General features: G+C 41.8%; 1 protein-coding gene across 4 annotated transcripts in view; it reads right to left on the reverse strand.

Annotated features, from left to right (window-relative positions):
• The window catches only part of LOC121322937 (rho guanine nucleotide exchange factor 4-like), a 157,717-nt gene that overhangs the window by 46,947 nt on the left and 90,878 nt on the right, over positions 1-19,892 (reverse strand). For 3 of the 4 annotated variants that reach the window (XM_041263571.1, XM_041263570.1, XM_041263574.1), the window contains 3 exons: positions 15,163-19,668; positions 11,915-12,217; positions 10,537-10,666 (listed from right to left, as the gene is read on the reverse strand). In XM_041263571.1, the coding sequence (XP_041119505.1) occupies positions 10,537-10,666; positions 11,915-12,217; positions 15,163-19,668 (4,939 nt within the window). The remainder of the gene's footprint in view (positions 1-10,536; positions 10,667-11,914; positions 12,218-15,162; positions 19,669-19,892) is intronic. The other variant, XM_041263573.1, reaches the window with a different exon arrangement.

Below are 19,892 nucleotides of genomic sequence, written 5' to 3' on the forward strand. Positions count from 1 at the left end.
ATTTTCCATCCAGGAAAAATAACACAAGCCATGCACCGTCAAAACACTGGGCAAATACCTTGAATTACGATCATTGACCAGCACTGAATCAAATCCTCTGAAATCCCCACACATCAGGGTACAGTATATTCAATTGATCTGCTCCAAAATTATTAATACAGTCAAACCTACTTCATAGTTCCCTCCACTCATTAAAACCATACTGAAATGCCCCCACCACAATATAACGGTAAATCACAGTAAAGCTGTCTTTCTTTAACTAAGTGGTCACCTGACCTCACCAACTATTAAGCAGTCACCTGTCCTAAGCAGTCACAAATGCCCAGCCCTTTGGGGACCAGGTTTCTCTGTACAGTCCAATAAAGTCTGCTTAGTGTGGGCTAGGCTTTATTCAGGGCAATGAATGCTTTCTTTCTGTTCTTGCAATTACAACTGCATCAGATACAGTACTCAAGCTTGGCTGAAAACCAGTTTATTAAATTATATATAAATAACATTTAGGAATGAGTGGAGGCCATTCAGCTCATCTATGCTCATCCGGTTCTTAGTAGTTGATTGGTCTCAAAACTTTGTCAGGTCGGGTCTTAAAGGATCCCGGTGATTCTGCCTCAACAACATGACTAGGTAAGCCATTCCATACCTTCACCACTCTATGTGAAGAAGTGCCTATCCCTCTATCCTAAGACTGGCTTCTGGTCCTGGTTTCTCTGCTGCACTTAAAGTATTAGTTAGGGATAACTTCGTCAACTACTTTGAAGATTTTAAAGATTTCAATCAAGTCCCCCTAATTCTTCTTTCACAGTGCTGTGAAAAAGTATTTGCCCCCTGTCTGATTTTCTGCATTTTTGCATATTTTTGACATTGAATGTTATCAGATCTTCAACCAAAATCTAATATTAGATAAAAGGAACTCTGAGTGAACAAATAACACAACATTTTGATACTTATTTCATTTATTTATTAAAGATAGTTATGCAACACCCAATGCCATTCCCATTCCTTCATGCAGAACTGCTTCAACTCTGTGACATTTGTGGGTTTTCAAGCATAAACTGCTCGTTTCAGGTCAGATCTCAGTGGGGTTTAGGTCTGGACTTTGACTAGGCCATTCCAAAACTTTAAATTTCTTAAACCATTCTGATGTAGACTTGCTTGTGTGTTTCGGATCATTGTCTTGCTGCATGACGCAGCTGCTCTTCAGCTTCAGCTCATGGACGGATAGCCTGACATTCTCCTGTAGAATTCTCTGATACAGAGCAGAATTCATAGTTCCTTCAATGACGACAAGTCATGCAGGTCCTAATGCAGCAAAGCATCCCCAAATCATTACACTACCACCACCATGCTTGACCGTTTGTATGAGGTTCTTTATGTATGTGTTTGGCTTTCATTTCCGGCCATTATTAAAATGTGTTACATAATACAGCAAGACTACCTGTATGACTACCAACAATACACAAACTGTATATACTCTGAGCTGTATATGAACTGGCTTGTGGTTCATCACTTGTCTGATGTAAAGGTTTCTAATGACTGTACTTCAGCATCCTTGCTGTTTGTTTTTCAGACAAGTGTGACTGTGAGAGGCTCTGTATGCAGGTTTGGAGTGAATGAGGTGAGGAGAGGTAGGTGAGGACAAGCAATTATAAGACTCTAGGTTGGAATCTCAGTTTGAAGTTTAACTTGAAGAGTATACTGTTGCACTTTGGGAAACCTCTATCCTAGTTTTAGCCAGACATTGAGGAGGTCTACTGTTGATGCTTTTGGATATTGCTAGATATGGAGTAAAAAACAATGGGGATTTAGAAGAATGTGCAGTATTAGGAATCTGTGTTTGCTGTAAAAGCTTGTTTCTGATAGCTATTATACAATGCCAAATGGCTTCTTACAATGGTAGATTGTCGTATGGTGAAAGGGTTAAAACAAATTAACCAGGCCTAGTTTGGCACCACATAAACACACAGCACACCACAGATTCAGGCAAATTATATGCAACGGCTAATTCTGTTAGCTTTTTAGTTCAACGTTGGTGCAAAGCGTATGAGAAACGTGTCCCGTGTTGCCTGTATTGCAGCGTTACATTTTTAAACACATTGTTTACACATCCTGGGTCATAAATCAACTGAGCATTACAGTGTATTTCACAACATTCACTCGGGAGTATGTGTCAGGAGAAATAAAACATCTCTTGTGAGGATCACAGTGTATCCAGATCATGCTACCTCCTGCCACAATGCTGGTTTTCTGTTCCCATCACACTCACTTCAATCAGAGAACCAGGAGGAAGTGGGAACCAGATGCACTGTGATGTTTAGAAGAAAAATCCTTATTCTCCTGGCAAATGTTCCTAAGTAAAAGTTCACGAGGCGTGAGCTGGGGATAGAGATAGAGCAGAAGCAGAAGGGAGCGGTTAGTAGGACAGAGTGCCGGCTAGAAAGGACCGGACCTAGGATAGAAGAGCAGGCGAGGCCCACTCTAGTAGCAGACCAGCGAAGCTGGACATGGAAGCTAGGACAGAAAGTGGTCACTGACTGAGGGCGGCGATGCCGACACGAGCCCAGGGGCGAAGGACCCAGCAACCGAAGACAGGATACAGAAAGTGGTCACTGACTGAAGGCGGTGATGCCGACAGGAGCTCAGAGCCGAAGGCCTAGCAACCGGAAACAGGATACAAAAGTGGTCACTGACTGAGGGCGGCGATGCCGACACGCTCAGGGCCGATGGACCTAGCAACCGAAAACATATATGAGGGTTATGACTAGTGGAGCCACCCCTCAGAGAAAGATGGTCCCAGAAGACTGGGACACGAAAGAAGATAGAGAGTGAGAGGTACCCAGCATCTGAGACTTCTGTAAAGGGGCGCTCGTTAGACCCCCAATTGGTCGAGACTTCACGCTGCCTGGGACCTGAGATAAGAACAAGGCATAGAGGTTAGTATGGGACTCGAGCATGAGTAGCCATGTCCCGAACTGAGACAGAGTATAGAACGCCTTGAGTGAGGCAAGATAAGTGCAGGAGCTGCGACAGAACAGAGTGTGGCCAGGGGTCCGCTCTGACTCACACGGTGAGAACCCCCCTGAAGGTCAAGTGTTAGTTGAAGCCATGCCCCGAGGTCGGGGAAGTGAGATCACTTGCCCCCCAAAGGATGGACCCCCGGCACTCCACCAAATCATCCACACCTTGAGACAAACAAAAGAGCACATGCCAGCGCATAACATAAACAAAAGACTAGAAGGACAAACAGGGTAGGGTGGGCAGGGTTTCCTGCATGAGAGATACTTTGACATTGCTGAAAGGGCAGAGAGCAGACTTGGTCCTTGAAAGCTGAATGAATTGACCGCACCGGAGTTGGTCTGTCTTTGAAGTGCGCAGCCGAATAAGAAAATAGGAGTTGGAAATAGAAGAGAGGTCACATAAACGAATATCCACCAAGGGGAAGCAAGAAGCTGAGGGAACTGTGAATTCGGAGCTTCTGAGAAAGCCAAGAAGGCTGTGAGGCAGATGGTCTCCATGAGTAGATCCTCGTAGGGGGAGAAGCAGCATTTCCGAAGAGTAGAGATGATTCTAGCATTTTTAGAAGGAGCAGCAACTATATCAGGGAAGGATGAATGAATGTAGGAATCCACTGCAGAGGAGGACCAGTTCCCCCACCTTCGTGATCAGGCTGGAGGAGGGGGGGGAAGGGGAGAGTCGAGGGAGGGAGGCCTGCTCTGGAGGAGAGGGTGGAGAGGAGGGAGGCCTGCGAGGAGGCAAGGGTGGAGAGGAGGGAGGTTTGCTCGGAGGAGAGGGTGGAGAGGAGGAAGCCATGCAAGGAGACGAGGAGGGAGGCCTGCTCTGGAGGAGAGGGTGGAGTTGAGGAGGGAGGCCTATTCACGAGGCGAGGGTTGACAGGAAGGAGGCCTGCTTGGGGGGCAAGGGCAGAGGAATGGAGGGAGGTCTGCTTGAGACGAGGCGAGTGATGATAGGAGTAAGATGAATCAATGAACAGATGGTCTGAGGGGGGAGTGGGGGGGGGGGGGGTTCCTGCTGTGGAGATGCCTTGAAAAGGGGGATAGGGAACTTGATACTTGACGTGTGAGTGGAACGACAGCACTGAATTGATCCGTCCTGAGGTACGCAGCCAAGTGATGGAGTAAGCATGGAAGGTCGCCGAGAGGCAGCTGATCTCCATGGGTAAATCATTGTAGGGGAGAAGTGGCTTTTCAGAAGAGTGGAAATTAGCAAATGGAGAATATATTTTGATATACACAGACGGGAAGGTGAGGCAGGGGGAAAGCTCTTAAGAATCCCACAGAGGGTCAGGCAGAATGCTGAATATGGAGAGACTGGAGGGAGTTGGAGAGAATCCCTAGCACGAACCATGAGAGCCAGGTTTTGATTGAAGGGCTATGATTATTCGAATCTGGGTGCAGGGGATTGAAGATGCTGAGCAGGCTGTAGAATAGGAGCTTGAACAAGGTGGAGGGCTGCAGACATGTAATGCTGAGCAGATTGAAGGGGGTTACGGAGAGTAGGTTTCAGTTAAATAGCATCTGGAGAAGCTGAGGATTCTGGATGGGGGTTGTGGAATCAAATGGGACCAAATGATTGAACTTGGATACCAAAAGTAGAGGCAGAAGAAGAGCTGGAACTGAGGGCTGAGGTGGCAGCTGGACTGAACGAACATGAATCGGCTACTGGGGAAGCACGGCTCCTTTGCGCCCCATGTTCTAGAAATGAGGGTAAAGATGAGATGCCACCTTTCTATGTGTTAGTTAATACAGGATCGATCAGTGGTTTGCTACTATCATGTCTGCTTGAAATGGAAAAGGAAAACTCACATTCAGAGATTTGGGTTTCGCAACGCCAGTTATTCTCTTAATAGTGGAAATCCTTAACTCATAATCAGACAGATTTCCAGTCTCGTACCACATCTCAAACCAAGTATTAATGCTGTAACATTTGGGAGGAATAGGATTGCTGAAGAAGTGCCCCGTATTTTGAAGATGGAGATTAGCGTTAGCCTTGATTGTGGGATTACTGCCACAATCTGCGTATTGGAGGAAGGCTGGAGCATTGTTGGCTCTGGAGAAGTGCAGCTGCAGACTTCAACAGTAAACTAGAGCAACTTTGCAGCTGCGGTAGTGAACAGATCTGAAGAGGGAGTGGAGATCTGCTGTAGTAAGGAACAATTAACAGTAGAGGGCGGGATCTGCTGAACAGAGCAGAGGTCTGAGGAAGAAAACAATGGAGTGCTGTCAGTAGTGTGCAGAGGCCCAGCTGTGAGAACAGAGATTTGGGCAGAGATAAAGATTACAGAGATCTGAGACAGCTGCAGAACCAGAGAGGATGAAGAATATGTTGCTCCGAGGCATCTGCAAAACCTACTGATTGGTCGGAAGCAGTTTATTGTCTATTGGGGGTAGGAGGACATTGACTGGAACATTGATAAATCGTAGGGCATGGTTCCATGACTGACAAGCGGCTCGCGTTGATGAAATGATGACTTTTGATGAAGCTGGTCGGACTGGAGGAGCAGCGCCAGATGAGGAAACAGAAATCTGGGAACAGGAATAAGTCACAGGAATGGATGCGTGATGCAGGAAAGCAGGACGTTACTATGATGGTAGGTATTGAACATCTCAACAGATGAGTAAGGCTGCTTCATGACCAGGTCCTTAAAGAGGGGAACTGTTGAAATTGGAGAATGTCAGTTGCTACAAAAGGTTGAAGAGGAGGGGGTCTCCTGTAAATCCCTCAGAATGACGACAAACTGCGGGATGTGTAGAAAAGCTGGAGCATGTGAGCGTCACAGTGACAGCAAACCAGCTTAGAGACTGTATAAAATTTGTGGTGTTACACTGCCATCTAGCGGTTATGATTAGAATTAACCATTGGCTTGAGTGAAGCCGGGTAGAATTTGGTTATTGTGATTAAAATCCTTGTCGGTGTAGAACAACAATTGCGTACTCTTTTAGATTTTAATATCTTCGTTACATGTTTTAGGACAGTCAGTCATGTATATGAATACGTTAACGCGGTATTTAGATGTCACAATTCGACGAGTTGAACGAGCCCTCGCAGGTTGTAAAAGCCCAGCGGCAAGCAAGCCAGAAAATTGCAGTTTTAAAAATGAGAAATGAAGCTGCGGTTTGAAAGGTGCTGTTGCTAGGCTGGAGACTGGAAAGAGCAGGAAAGACTAAAGCTGGGGCTCCTGCATCCGAATGGAAAAGCTGAATGATGAGAAACAGCACCGGAGCAGGTAGAAAAATATTTGATAATATCTTGGGAGCGCTGCGCAGAGAATTGACCTCCAGTGAAAGGCAACGAAGTGTAGATTAGCGGAGAAATACGAAAAGACGGCGTCTGAGCGTGTGCTACAAAAAAACGAAACGCTAAACAGCAAAGGTGCAAGTGGTCAGGGCTTAAATAGTAAATAGGAACTAATTGACAGGAAATTGGAAACCCCCTTGCTACACACCTCCTGAACTTACGCAAGCTAACATTTGGGGGAAAAAAAAACTCCCTAGTTGATTTACCTATGAAAAAAACAAGAAATCTAAAAAAGTGGGAATACAGTATGTTGAAAATAATTGCTGCCATATTGACAACACAGGGTACAGCGACAGTAAAGTAATGAGTTTCTGTAACATGTCAAAAGAACATGGAGCAAACAAAGTAATTCCAGTACATCTTGCCTAATATGTAATCAAATGTTATCACTATGGTTTAACAAAAAACAGAAAAAAAGCAAACCCCGTTTTGCTTATTGAGCTAAAACTAAAAGTAGTAGCATAAACATGTCTATACAACATTGTGGAAACTACGCTTGTGAAATATAAACAAACTTGACTGGAGAACACATATGATATAGTAAAGCACACAGAAGCCTAAACTGGAAGAATGCAGTAAAAACAAACCAACGAACAGGACTGTGTAACACTAGCTAGAAAATATATATATAGTCCTGTTAGGGAGGTATTCACAATTTATTTATTAATTTTTTTCATTAAATAATGATTAATTCAGATCGGCTCAAAATCCACGCAAATAATGGTTATGATTCTAGTGAGTTACTCATTGCCTACTTTCTAAAGAAAAACATACCTCAGGCATTGTGTCTGTTTAAACTGTGTGCTTTGTATCTTTACATTTGAGGTAGAGTACCAAAATCAATTTAATTACAAACCTATCAGATGACTAGGCGAGTGAGAGGTTTGAAAAGATGGGTGGCTCATTGCAAATAAGGGAGGATGACCCTTAACAGTGCTACTCGATAATTTACTGGATTGTGTTATGTACTATCGCAGGGGCCTGTAGGCGTAAACAACTCCTACACTACAAGCTCATAAGGTACAAAGATGCTGTCTGTACAAGACACCGCCTGCAGAATGTTTTCAGACTCTTGTGAATAGGGCACTCTCAGGGAGAAAGACATACTCTGAATTAGACTTTCTAATTGATATCAAGGAAGGTCATGGCTTCCCAATGCAACTGGCTTCAGAGCATAATGTGACAAGACATTGTTATCTTTGAGCGATGTTTCTCAAGCGCCTTGTTCACAACCAGTTGCGGAGAGAGGAGCATGAAACTGGTTTAAAACCTAAAGTTAGGTGCAATTTCAACATAATTCCTAGGTCTGCTTACAACATTCCTCGACAAAACTGTTTGCATAATCAGACAGTAGACTTGTTACTCCCTCCCTCTCATTCCCTCCCTCCTTCCTTCCCACGTTGAAACTTGTCTGACACGCCATCACTCAAAGAGACAATTATGCAACAGCGTAGAGACTGGGCATGAACCAGCGATCATGCACATCGCAACCGAGTTTCTTAACCACAGCACAAAAGACACAGGCTTGTTTGGTTTCGATAGGAAACGATAGGATAGGATAGGACATTTAGGGCAGAATTTTCAAAAGGTCATAAATGATAACTCCAGTGTTTATCTAGAAATCGGTATGTAGCATTGATTTTGGCATTTTCAAGAGGTCTTAAACCCACCTTGAAACAAAAATTTAACAGACTGTGGTTGTAAAATCTACAAATTGATTGCATAAGTATTCACCCCCTTGAGTCAATATTCGGTAGAGGTACCTTTGGCAGCAATTACAGTCATGAGTCTATTTGGAGAAGTCTCTACCAGCTTTGCACATCTGGATATTGCAATTTTTGCCCATTTTACTTTGCAAAATTGTTCCATCAAGTTGGATGGAGCCCTTTGGTGAACAGCAATTTTCAACTCTTTCCACATATTCTCAATTGGATTGAGGTCTGGGCTTCGACTGGGCCACTGCAGGACATTGACCTTTTTGTTTTTAAGCCACTCCAGTGTGGTTTTGGCTGTATGATTGGGGTCATTGTCCTGCTGGAAGATTAATCTTTTCCCGTCCCAGGTCTCTTGTAGACTTCAGCAGGTTTTTCTCCAGGATTTCTCTGTACTTTGCTGCATCCATTTTGCCCTCTATCTTCACGCGCTTTCCAGGCCCTGACACAGAGAAGCATCCCCACAGCATGATGCAGACGCCACCGTGCTTCACAGAAGGGATGGTGTTCTCACGATGATGTGCGGTGTTAGGCTTGCGCCAAACATAGCACTTAGCATTGAGGTCAAAAAGTTCTATTTTGGTCTCATCAGACCAAAGAATCTTCTTCCACTTGGTCTCAGAGTCTCCCACCTGCCTTCTAGCAAACTCTAGCCGAGAACTGATGTGAGTTTTTTTCAAATATGGCTTTCTTTTTGCCACTATCCCATAAAGGCCAGTTTTGTGAAGCACCTGGGCTATTGTTACTGTATGCACAGTGTCTCCCAGCTCAGCCATGGAAGACTGTAACTCCTTTAGAATTGCCATAGGCCTCTTGGTAGCCTCCATGACTAGTTGACCCTTCTCGCCCAGATACTCAGTTTTAGAGGACGGCCTATTCTAGACAGATTCACAGTTATGCCATATTCTCTCCATTTCTTAATAATGGACTTTACTGTGCTCCAGGGGACAGACAATGCCTTGGAAATGTTCTTATATCCTACCCCTGATTGGTGCTTTTGAAGAACTTTATTCCAGATTTGCTTTGAATGTTCCTTCGTCTTCATGATGTAGTTTTTGTTAGGAAATGTACTAACCAACTATGGGACCTCCCAGAGACAGGTGCATTTAACCTTAAATCATGTGAAGCACCTTAATTGCACACAGCTGGACTCCATTCAACTAATTATGTGACTTTTAAAGACAATTGGTTGCACCAGAGCTTATTTAGGTGTGTCATAGCAAAGGGGGTGAATACTTATGCAATCAATTATTTTCTGTTTTATATTTGTAATTAATTTAGAACAATTTGTATACTTTATTTTTCACTTTGACATCATGGACTTTTTTTTGTGTTGATCAGTGGCAAAAACTCCTAATTAAATCCATTTTGATTCCATATTGTAACACAATAAAATGTGGAAAAGTCCAAGAGTGAATACTTTTGAGAGCCACTGTATTATTAATAGCATTATCATTAAATTATACCAAATCACATTTTTTATTTACAGTTTGTACTTACATATACTGCATGTAGACATGTACAGTAAGTGAGCAGTTGCTCTATTTGGATCGCTCAATTAAATGTCCACTGAACTGGATGTAATGCAACTTAGAGGGGTTGAAATATTACTTTCCAAACTATGTGTTAGAATGTAAGTTTGAAAACTCAAAATAACTGTTATTATACAGTATTGCACTACAGTATTGGTTCTGTCTTACATCAGGCCTATTGAAGCCTCAGGTAAAATGAACAGACACCACCTGCTGGTTGGGAGACAGAACTGCATTTGTTAAAATACACATGTCTAATGTCTAATAAGCAGTGCAGTCTAGGAATCAACATGTCCCGCTGAGCTTTGCTGTGGAAATGTTTGCTTGATCATTTGTATGCACAGATACAGCCTCCCTAACAATTTGAAATCTTGAAGCACTAGGGAAATACAAATTACCAGTCATTTATGACCAGCGCTCTGGTTGACACGCCAGGAGAGACAGCAAATGTTGAGACTTCTCATCAAAAGCACTTTATACCAAGATATGATGTATGTACTATCCTTTACCAGGGTTAACAAGGGTTTTTACAGTGTTTCACCATACTTCTCAGTGATTTACATTGGTTTTATATACATTACAACCAGTGCGATACCACATTTTGAGCTCCACAAAAAATACCATGCTGAGTATTAAGAGTCTTGATACTATCATGATACTACAGAAGTTATGCTCACCACATGCTAAATAGCTGCCAAACATGTGTTATTACAAGTACAAAGTACATAACAACCTACTACATAGTTACACACAATACTACAGCACTAGGACAAAATATATTTAGTTCATTCCAATGGCAGAGTGGCAAAGCTTCAGAAGAAACATGGTCTAATTTCTGAAGCAGTACAATAAGGTACAGAGAAGGGTACGCTAGTATAAGGGTGGTTAGGGTTGTTAAGTCAATGCTGCTTTTGCCACTATATTTCCACCACAGAGTACTGCACTCCTGGCTGCAGTGAGAGAGGAAGCAATTCACTCACCCGGGTAGGAGATCCGTCTCCTCCAGCCCAGGCAGTCCAGGCCGATGGGAGTGCTCTGGGAGAAACTATGAGCCTTCAGGGGCAGAGGAGGAAAGGGTACTGATGTAGTGAGGGACAGTCTCGCCCGGGCCTGCGAAAAGGGAAGAGTTTTAAACCAGAAGTCCATGGTTTTCCATAAACAGTTCACATTTCTAATGATACTCTAGCTGTGCCCAGCCAAAGATAATGACTTTCTGTTATTTAGTGAGGATTATATACTCATTGTAGCCCATAAACCATGGATACAGATAATATCAGACATATAGTTTTATACAGGTAGTTTTAGCTCAGATAACAGGTGGAGCAGCTATACATTGATAAACCCGTGTGACCTTTTGATATTACAAAGTTATATTATTTCTCAGGGTGTATTGGAGAAGCAAGACATCTTGGGAAATAAGTTAAATACCATCCAACAAAATGGCTTATGAATGGAGTGCAGGTACCCTTTCTTGAGTTGTCAAAACCAAGGCTGTAAAGGATGGCTGTTATCGCAGTGATCTTTACCTTTGCTGTTGTTGTCTTCCCAGTACGTGAGGCGGAGAGCAACTTTTGAACAGAAAAATAATCCAAGACAGAGTGGCTGGGTTTTGGCATCAATCTCATGCCTTTTTATTTAAGAATTATTTTTGCTGGAGTATTGTGCTTGTTGGTAATTGGCTCGGCAACCAGGCTTCAACACTGGTTGTTTTTTTTGCCCATTGAACCCATTTTAAAGCTACAGGTTGTCCAGCCAAGTTTCAAGCACAAAGCTAAAGAAAAAATTTAAACAAAAATCTAAATTATCATTTTATAGAAACAGCATATTGTCAACCATAATATGACGTAGTACAGCAGAGTATTACTTGTGGTTTTAGTCCTCATGAAAAGATGAAGGACAAAGGCACTGGCTAGAGTCAGGCATTGGTCATGCTTTGATAGGTAGTTCTGGGGCATTCAGTAGATCAAGAGCAGTATAAACTCTGTTAGCCATTACAGTCATTGGTCACGTCAAAAGTAAAAGTGTCAATTCACCACGTGAAAGGAAAAACAAAACAAGAAACGAACAGGCAAAAAACAGGGATACACAAAAAAGGTAGCGATCTAAGGACATTCCGTGTCTACAAATGTGTGCCTTATAGAAACATCACACTGGTGAGCATTCAACATAAGCCCTGGACCCTGTTTCTTATGAGACTCCCCCAGCAGACACAACACGAAGGAATACACAGTTCTTATGGCAGCAGGTTTAAGGTGAAGTGAAAGCAGGATGGTGAACAAGCTGACTACGAGCAAAGAAAAAGATCTTGTAGAAGTGACAGCAGGAGAAGTAGTCTGAGATGCAGAGGAGGCGTCTTACTTTCCACAGGTCATCAGACAGCTCCGCTCCTTGCCTGCTGAAGCTGATTGGCATCTCCCTTGCCAGCTTCCGTTTGCGCCTCTTCTCTTCTACAATCCACAGATCATCCGAGCTGCATCGCTTCACCAGCTCCTTCATCTTCTTCTCGCTGCTCATTGTGGGACTCTCAGAGGCCCTCGGGAGGGGGAGGGTCCAGCTGCCCAGCTCTGAGAAGGGGCGGCGGGGGGGTGAGGTCGGGGAGGGGTACTTCTTTCGCAGGGTGAGCGACTGATCGGGTGTTTGGACTGGTGATTTCATAAAGTCCTGCATAAGCATTGTGTGGAGATTGTAATGATAAAGAAATTACTGACCGGATCAGCGCTGATACTGCTGTTAAATATGCAATAACGTTATTTTCATTTAACTTCCTAACATATCTGTCTGAGGTTAGAGTTGTACGCCATGGTTTTAATGTATTAGTGATGAGCATACTGTAGTTATCATGATTTTAAATATAAGTTTAAAATGTCATGGGTTTCCTCTGCACTCCAACTGCAGTCATGTATGTGTTAATTACTTTGCAGACACACACACGTAAATGCATGTGCTTATTCAACTAGGTAACACTTTAGGTAAAAAATGATTCCAAATTATAACACAACCTACACTGCTCTCTCATTATTTTCATTGCAGCTCAGCCATTTACTCAATAACAGAAAGGCAAATAATACAAAGCTGAAAGATGACACTAATGAATGACACCGGTTCTAAAACCAATGCTTACTGATGAAACTATTGATGAAAAAAGTGAATTATTTCAATGGACTACATGATCATTTCATACATATAGTTAAATAAACAAATAACTTTAAAAAGTTGAAATGCCTTTAGTGGCTCAGGAGTTCCATTATTACCTCATAACATTCCTTTAAGGATCGGTTAGAAGATTTATATTAAGTTTTATTATTTTTCCACTGAACACTTATTTTTCTCAATCTTTGATCTGTGTTCATTTACAGGCTACAAAGTCTGTCAAGCTCTACTTGGTCCCAGGTACTGTGTGAGATGTAATGGTAAATTAATATTGCGCACTGCCTACACTTCACTCTTTTCTTGTATCAGCTTGTAAATCTGTTTCATGCAGCACTGTGGGAAGTTATAATAGTCACTAGATGGAGCTGTATACTAGGTTTTAAACAGTCAGCTATGATTTTTTTTTTGCACAGCAGGGAAAAAAGCTAGTCTAGACAGTTAGCTCACTTGTTAAAATATGTATTTATTTGTCTCAAACATGAAGTAAGCTCTGAATATAAATAGTCAAATGAAATGACTAACTGGTTGTTGAGTGTTTAGAAGGAAGTGAAAAATCTAGCACTGCTATTTTGTTTTTCAATTTTTCCTCAAATCTAAACCTCATACCAATATATATATATATATATATAATATATTATATATATATATATATATATATATATATATATATATATATATATATATATATATATATATTATAATTGTATATATATATATATATATATATATATATATATATATATATTATATATATATATATAATATATATAATATATATATAATATATATACTAAAATAGTTGTTATACTTTAGCCTCAAAGAGAAATCTTTGCAAAACAGCGTCCTCTCTTGACAAAGAAGAACTGGAACAGTCAAACCTTCCTCACAAACTGAGCAGTGACTCTATACGTGTTTCAGCTCAATAGCTTGCAGCAAAGGACGTGTTCTCAGTACACTTTATGACACCCCACACACCCTGCACATCTGAGATCTGTAAAACAGTTGCTTCTGTGCAGTAAGTCCACTGTAATGTCTTTTTTCCCATGCACAACTGGGGCTGAAAATTTTGACAATGTTAAAACTTATCAAACCTGTTTTGTTGATTTCCCAATATTCTGATACATCTAGGTTGAGAATATGTACACCCTTCACTAATCGTGTTGAGAACATGACTGAGAGCATTATCTATCTATCTTTTGGAAAATACACTGGCGTGTGGGAGGTGGGGAGGGCATTCATAACAGAACTGTTAGCAGGTTTTCATGATTTATATGATAGACTTATCAACATTGGTGCCAGATTTTCTTTTCCAGGTATTTGGATTCGCCCTGTCCTGTCATGTGCAGTTAGACATTAGTACAGGTCTGAGATATCCCAATTATTGTAATAAAGTATTCTTCTTCTTGTTTAGAATTACTTTGTATATAATTTGGTGTGTCAGGCATCACATCAAGCAGGTACAGTATCTTCTCTCAGTTCAGCTGGTACAACAGAGTGTATCCATTAACCTCACCTAAAACAAACGAGCTATTTTTTCCAATCACTAGGAGGACAGGTTGATGGCTTCCTACTGATGGAGTGTGATGAGGGGACATGTTTGAGAGCTGCATTGGTAGTTTAAACTTCTCTAGGAAGTGATGACTGAAACAAAAAAAGTACAAAGTGATTCTACACAACTAATATAATACTGTAACATTTCAGACCTGTACCAAGTCTAATGTGCCATGTGAATCCTGGCCATACTTTAATAACTGGTGATATTGTAATTACATTTACACAACAATGCACACCTTTTTGTTGGTTTGGCTGTAACTGAATTGTGTGCACTCTCCCCTTCAGCTTCAGTTTAAGTGTGTGAACAGATGTAGGGTATTATAAAAAGGTTTATAAAAGGACCAGACGTGGCTTGTTAAATAGAGGTGCCACCCAAACATCAGCCCCTCCAGGTTCTCCATACAGTCACCACTACTGTGTTGAATGATTTAAACATTTAAAACCCATTCAATATGACTCGGCTGAAGCCAAATATCCTGCAACACTGCAATAAATTAATTTCCTGTACAACAGCACCTATAAAAAGTTTACCTTTGCCGTATACTATGGTTTTCCAGTGTTTACACTATGCTTTATCTTTAATGTAATTGTCCATGGTTAACTATAATTTTTCTTTGTTTTACTATACTATGTTTTTACTATGGCATGCTACAGTAAACTTATTTGTCGTAGGAATAAAGATTCCCCTGAACCTGTTGCAAAATAATTTAATGTATTGTGTTAACGCAAGACAGACTTCGGAAGGAAAATAAAGTTTACAATACTGAACTTGTCATGTTGTTGTTTTGATACTGAGATGTAAGGACACTGGCTATTATTACAAAGAGTATTGTTCTTAAATTGAACAAGAGAACACTTTTTGGATTACAACAAACAAAATGTAAAAGTGTATTGCACCTTACCTCATCTTTATGAATATTAAATGCTGAAGAAGAGATGTTAAGGCTTGTTTGTGACTGGCTGCTACTACCACTGTCCTCCTTCTGGAAGTCAGTGTCCAGTGAATGGACAGACAGGAGTTGTGCTGTTCTGGGCTTCAACGTCTTTGGCCTTTCTGGGGGATCTGTGAGCCCTTCTAAACTGGCCCCATTGCCAAGAGAGGTCAAAGAGGCTGCACTGGCCCTGCAAGGGTAGTGGAAACTCCGCCTGTTGGCGCCAGGGCGTGGGCTCTGGGGTTTGGGGCTCATGGGTCTTAGGGGAACATCCATTCCCTCTGAAGGCGTGGGGTTGCTTGACCAAGACGGTGTTAGCTGGTTAGCTTGTGCTTGCTGACTGCAGGGGCTAATTGGCGTCAATGGGCTGACGTCTTCCAGATGAGAAACATCCAAGTCGTTCTTTGAGGATTCCAACTTTTGTAAACTAGGATTAGAGCAGACAATCGTCAGTCCGTTGGGTGGTCCTTTCCTCTTTTTGCCATCTGTTGATTTGCTTCCTTCCAGAGGGTTTCTCGGGATTTCAACTGTGTTAGCTTGTTCAGTGCTGTCATTGGACTTGGTGACTCTCTTCACAGCAGGAGAGGCCCTGCCTTCCTGCATGTTCCTGGATATTCTGGTGGCATACTCGCTGTGGATTTGCCGGTGAGACTTTGTGCTTTGTGCTTCTGAGGCCGACACGCCACGTTTCAGTAACTCAGCTTCCTTATCTTTCTTGAACTTCCTCCAGGACATTTGTTTGGACTTGGTCTCTTCACTATCCAGTTTGGAACCGTGCTCTTCGTTTTCTTTTTCCAAGGACTTTGACTCGAAGAAGCTTGATAAGGACTTGTGGGCCAGAGCAAACCTCATACGCAGATTGAGGCTGTCTGTGCTTTTGCTCCTCTTGTAGCCCACGTTCTCCCCAGTTTGAGACTTTTTGGCCTCCTGGTCCCCAGGGCTGCTGACAGTATCACCATCAACAGTGCTTGAACTCTGGTTATACAGCTTTCTAACATGTTTTGTCCGTGGTGTGGAGGTGTTGAAGCCACAGTCATCCATTTCACTAAAGAAAGCCTTACTCATATTCTGACTGAGTGTGCTGCTGTTCTCAAAGACCCCCTCTTCCTCAGAATTATCTGCGATAAGCTCTTCGCCGCTAGGTGTGTGCTGAAGATGATCTGACTCATAGGATACATGTGCCCTGTATAAAGGATAATGGATTTTATAAGTGGGAATGCCATCCTTGGTCATGTTATCTTGTCCTTTTTCCCCACTGCTGTCCGCCACCTGGGGTGTGCTGGTACTGTCCTTGGAAGGGCTTTCACATTTTGTTTTGTTGTCCTGGGATGCTTTTTTTTTCCTCCTAAAAGAGGGCATTTTGGAGAAAACGGATTTTGAGGTCTTGCCAGTCATGCTGCTCTTGGACGTCTGTTTCTGCACAGATTTGTGGAGGCTGTTGTTGCTGCCAAGGAATGTATAGAAATTGTCATCCATTTCTTCACTGTTGGTACTAACCCCATCTGTGTCCTGCAATACCATGAGTTGGCTTTCACTAGTCATATAACCATTGAGGATGGGGTTCATTTTCCCACTGCTGTCATGTTTGCTTGTGCCAATGTTTTGCTGCTGCTCCTTGACTGTATATATTATCTTACTGGCCAGATCAGAGTCATTATTTTGAATCAGTCCTAATGCTTTTGTTTCTTCTTTCCTTTCAGTCGTTGACTTATCACTTGAAGCTTTGCCAGTGAACAGATTCTCATCAGCAGATATCCTGCTTCGTAGGAGTTCTGTAACTATACTAACTTCCTGATCAATCTCCTTACGGCTGATTAAACTGGATTCACCATTCAGTTGTACTTTGTCCGGGAAACTTTCCACCAGAATGGTCTGGAGATTATTTACCAACCCAAAGTTATAATTTGTATCTGGTTCTAAGCTCCCCGCTTCAGGAATTTCATGGGCAGACAGGCTCAATTCAGAACACTGTTGAGTTGTTTCACTGCTCTGTTCTGGTAGTCTGCATGATGAAGCTTTTGAGCATTCATTTGCATCAAAAGATAGACCACTGACTGCTGCTTCTCTTAAAAGATTTTTACTGTTTTCCTTCTCTTCTACAGTCTGTAATAAAATCCCTCTTGCTTCTGAGAGTCTTGCCAAAGAGCTCTGTCTTGTATCAATAGGATTCTCTGGAACAATCGTCGTTCTTTTGGCAAGGGATTTGCTACTGGCACTGTGGTCAGACTTCTTAAAACCCAATTCTGGACTGTCTTTAATTGTGTTACCGTATGGCACAACTACTGTGTTACCTGCACTGTCAGAAGACTTTCTGTTAGTCTGTGAGTCTGTATGACAAACGGAATCAGTGCTGTTGTTTTCAATCCCTATAGTCAATGTACAATCTCTAGTATGCTCAGTCACTACACTTGCATTTATATGACACACACCGCTGACCACAGTGTCCTTCTGAGAGGTCTTGAATTCATTTGTGACAGAAGTTTCAATCTGGGGAGCAGTTTTAATACAAGCGTGATTAGATTCTAGATCTTCATCACTTGTCCCTGAAACTAACTCATCATTGCTCCGTTCATAGTCTAGGCTGCATGGGGTCTCCTTTAAATCTGCAATGCTTGGCTCAAAATCTGAACAACTGGGAATACTCACTTTTTGTTCCTGATTATTAATAATGACAATATCATTTATATTTGCTTGCAAAAGGCAATGATTTTCTCTAAGATTATCCTTTAAGTGAATTCTAACTGCTTCCTCTGACAAAGAATCCAGTGGCTTGTCAGTTGATTGACAAGCGTGATCAGTCTGCCCACTACAGATTCCTACTAGTACCTGGTCTACCTCTGTTCTTATAGGGTGGTCAGCATTGTGTCTGTCTGATTGGGGTTCGGAGGGGGTGGTGTTTTTCTCAAAATAAGTTTCCTCAGAAACGCTATTAAATTGTGCACTTGTGCTCAATGTTGTTTCTATTGTCTTTACTGGAATTTCACCTAAGCCTGAGTTATTGTCTTTTAAAATTTCTCTCTGAAAAAGGTCAGATTCACATTTCAATTGATTAGATTCCACAGCTGTTTTAGTCGTTACTTCATCTGTTCCAGATTTTCCCTCTGAAGTATGGTCCAGTCTTTGATCAAAATGTACCTCCAAATCAGCCTGAATTACATTTGAGTCAGCTACAGGGCAAGGTTCATTTAGTTCAGCCGAATTTGTTGAAATGGTTGTTGTCACATCTGGTGGGATCTCTAATGTCCCCGAGCTAGTCCCTTGCCCTGTACTGCTCCCTTCAGAATGGATTTCTTGCAAGACACAAATACTTTCTGATTCAGAGGATGAACCATTTAACTGTACATTCAGTTCAGGCAGACCAGATTCAAGCAAACCTGCAACTCTCTGATTGTCTGCACAAACATTATCGCAGTTTGTATCAGAAGAATCTACAAAATGCTGTTCTGCAGTACCAGCAACAGAAGTTTGTTCTTCCTCTCCTGAATTTGAATCCTGACCATCATCTTCTGGCTTTGATTGAGTCTCTAAACAAATCTGACTGCCCTCTGTTCCAGGCGCATCCTGGCTCTGTTTAGATTCCTCCTGACTCAAAGATTGTAGTAGCTCAGCAACAATTTTGCGTATCTCTGAACTTGTCTCAGAATCCAAAGGTCTTTCTTCTCTAGAATCTATAAAAGTATAAAACTGGAGTCCTGCCTCATCCTGTGCTGCAGGGGAATCAGTTTTCCCGAAAAGTGTGATAGGACTACTTAGATCAGTAGTGGATCCTGCTGCAGCCCCTGGCTCATCAGGTACTATATTATGTTCAGCTGATGTTGAGTCTGTTTCAGGATGAAGTTCGTTTGATTCTAACTTCTTATTTGTAAAGTTCAGACTTGCTTCAGTAACATCCTGACCTGAGATGGTGTCTACAAAGATGGGAACTCCAGCTATCTTTAGTGGCGTTTCTCTATTAAAAGTACTGAGTGATGGTTCTGTCTGTGCCACAGAAGTAACATCAGTCACTTCTGGTTCTGACAGAAGAGGATTTTCATCTTGCCTTTCGCACGCTGATTCTAAATCTTGCTCCACAGAAACCAGTTCTGAGCCAGATTTGGAATCCTTTTCATTTAGGTTTTGAAGAACAGGAATAACATCACAAGCTTTTCGTTGTGTATTCGAGGAACCTTCAGCCGAACCCAAGCTGATATCGTTCAGTTTGGATTCAGATTCGGTTTCCAGTTGGCAATCTGTTCTGTTCTTATCAGCCCTGGACTCTGTTACTACAGAGTCTTCACAGCTATCTCGGCTTATGTCAGAAAGAGCGTCACTGATCCATGACTGTGTGTCAAAATACTCTTCTGTTGCCCTGTGTGTAGGTTCAGTAGCAGTATCACTTGATTCCTTTGTTTGCAGTGTTTCCTCTGGGGCAGGACCAGAATCTCGATCTTCTATGAAATCAGTTTCACTTGCAGGGTCTTCTACTGTTTCTGTGGCCTGGGAAAATATAAGAAAAAAACAATTAGTCAAGATAAAACAGGACTACAGAGAATGTAATTTTCTTGTATCTATTGCTTAGGATAACAGCATTACAGAAAAAAAGTGATTGCTCCAAAAATTTCATAAAAACATTTAATTTATAAAACCAGTAACAAATTAAAGAAGGCATACTTTTGTCTTCACTTTTGAGGAAATTTGTTAATGTGTGTTTCATATCATCT

This window comes from Polyodon spathula, chromosome 11 (assembly GCF_017654505.1).
Source record: "Polyodon spathula isolate WHYD16114869_AA chromosome 11, ASM1765450v1, whole genome shotgun sequence".
NCBI classification, from domain to species: Eukaryota; Metazoa; Chordata; class Actinopteri; order Acipenseriformes; family Polyodontidae; genus Polyodon; species Polyodon spathula.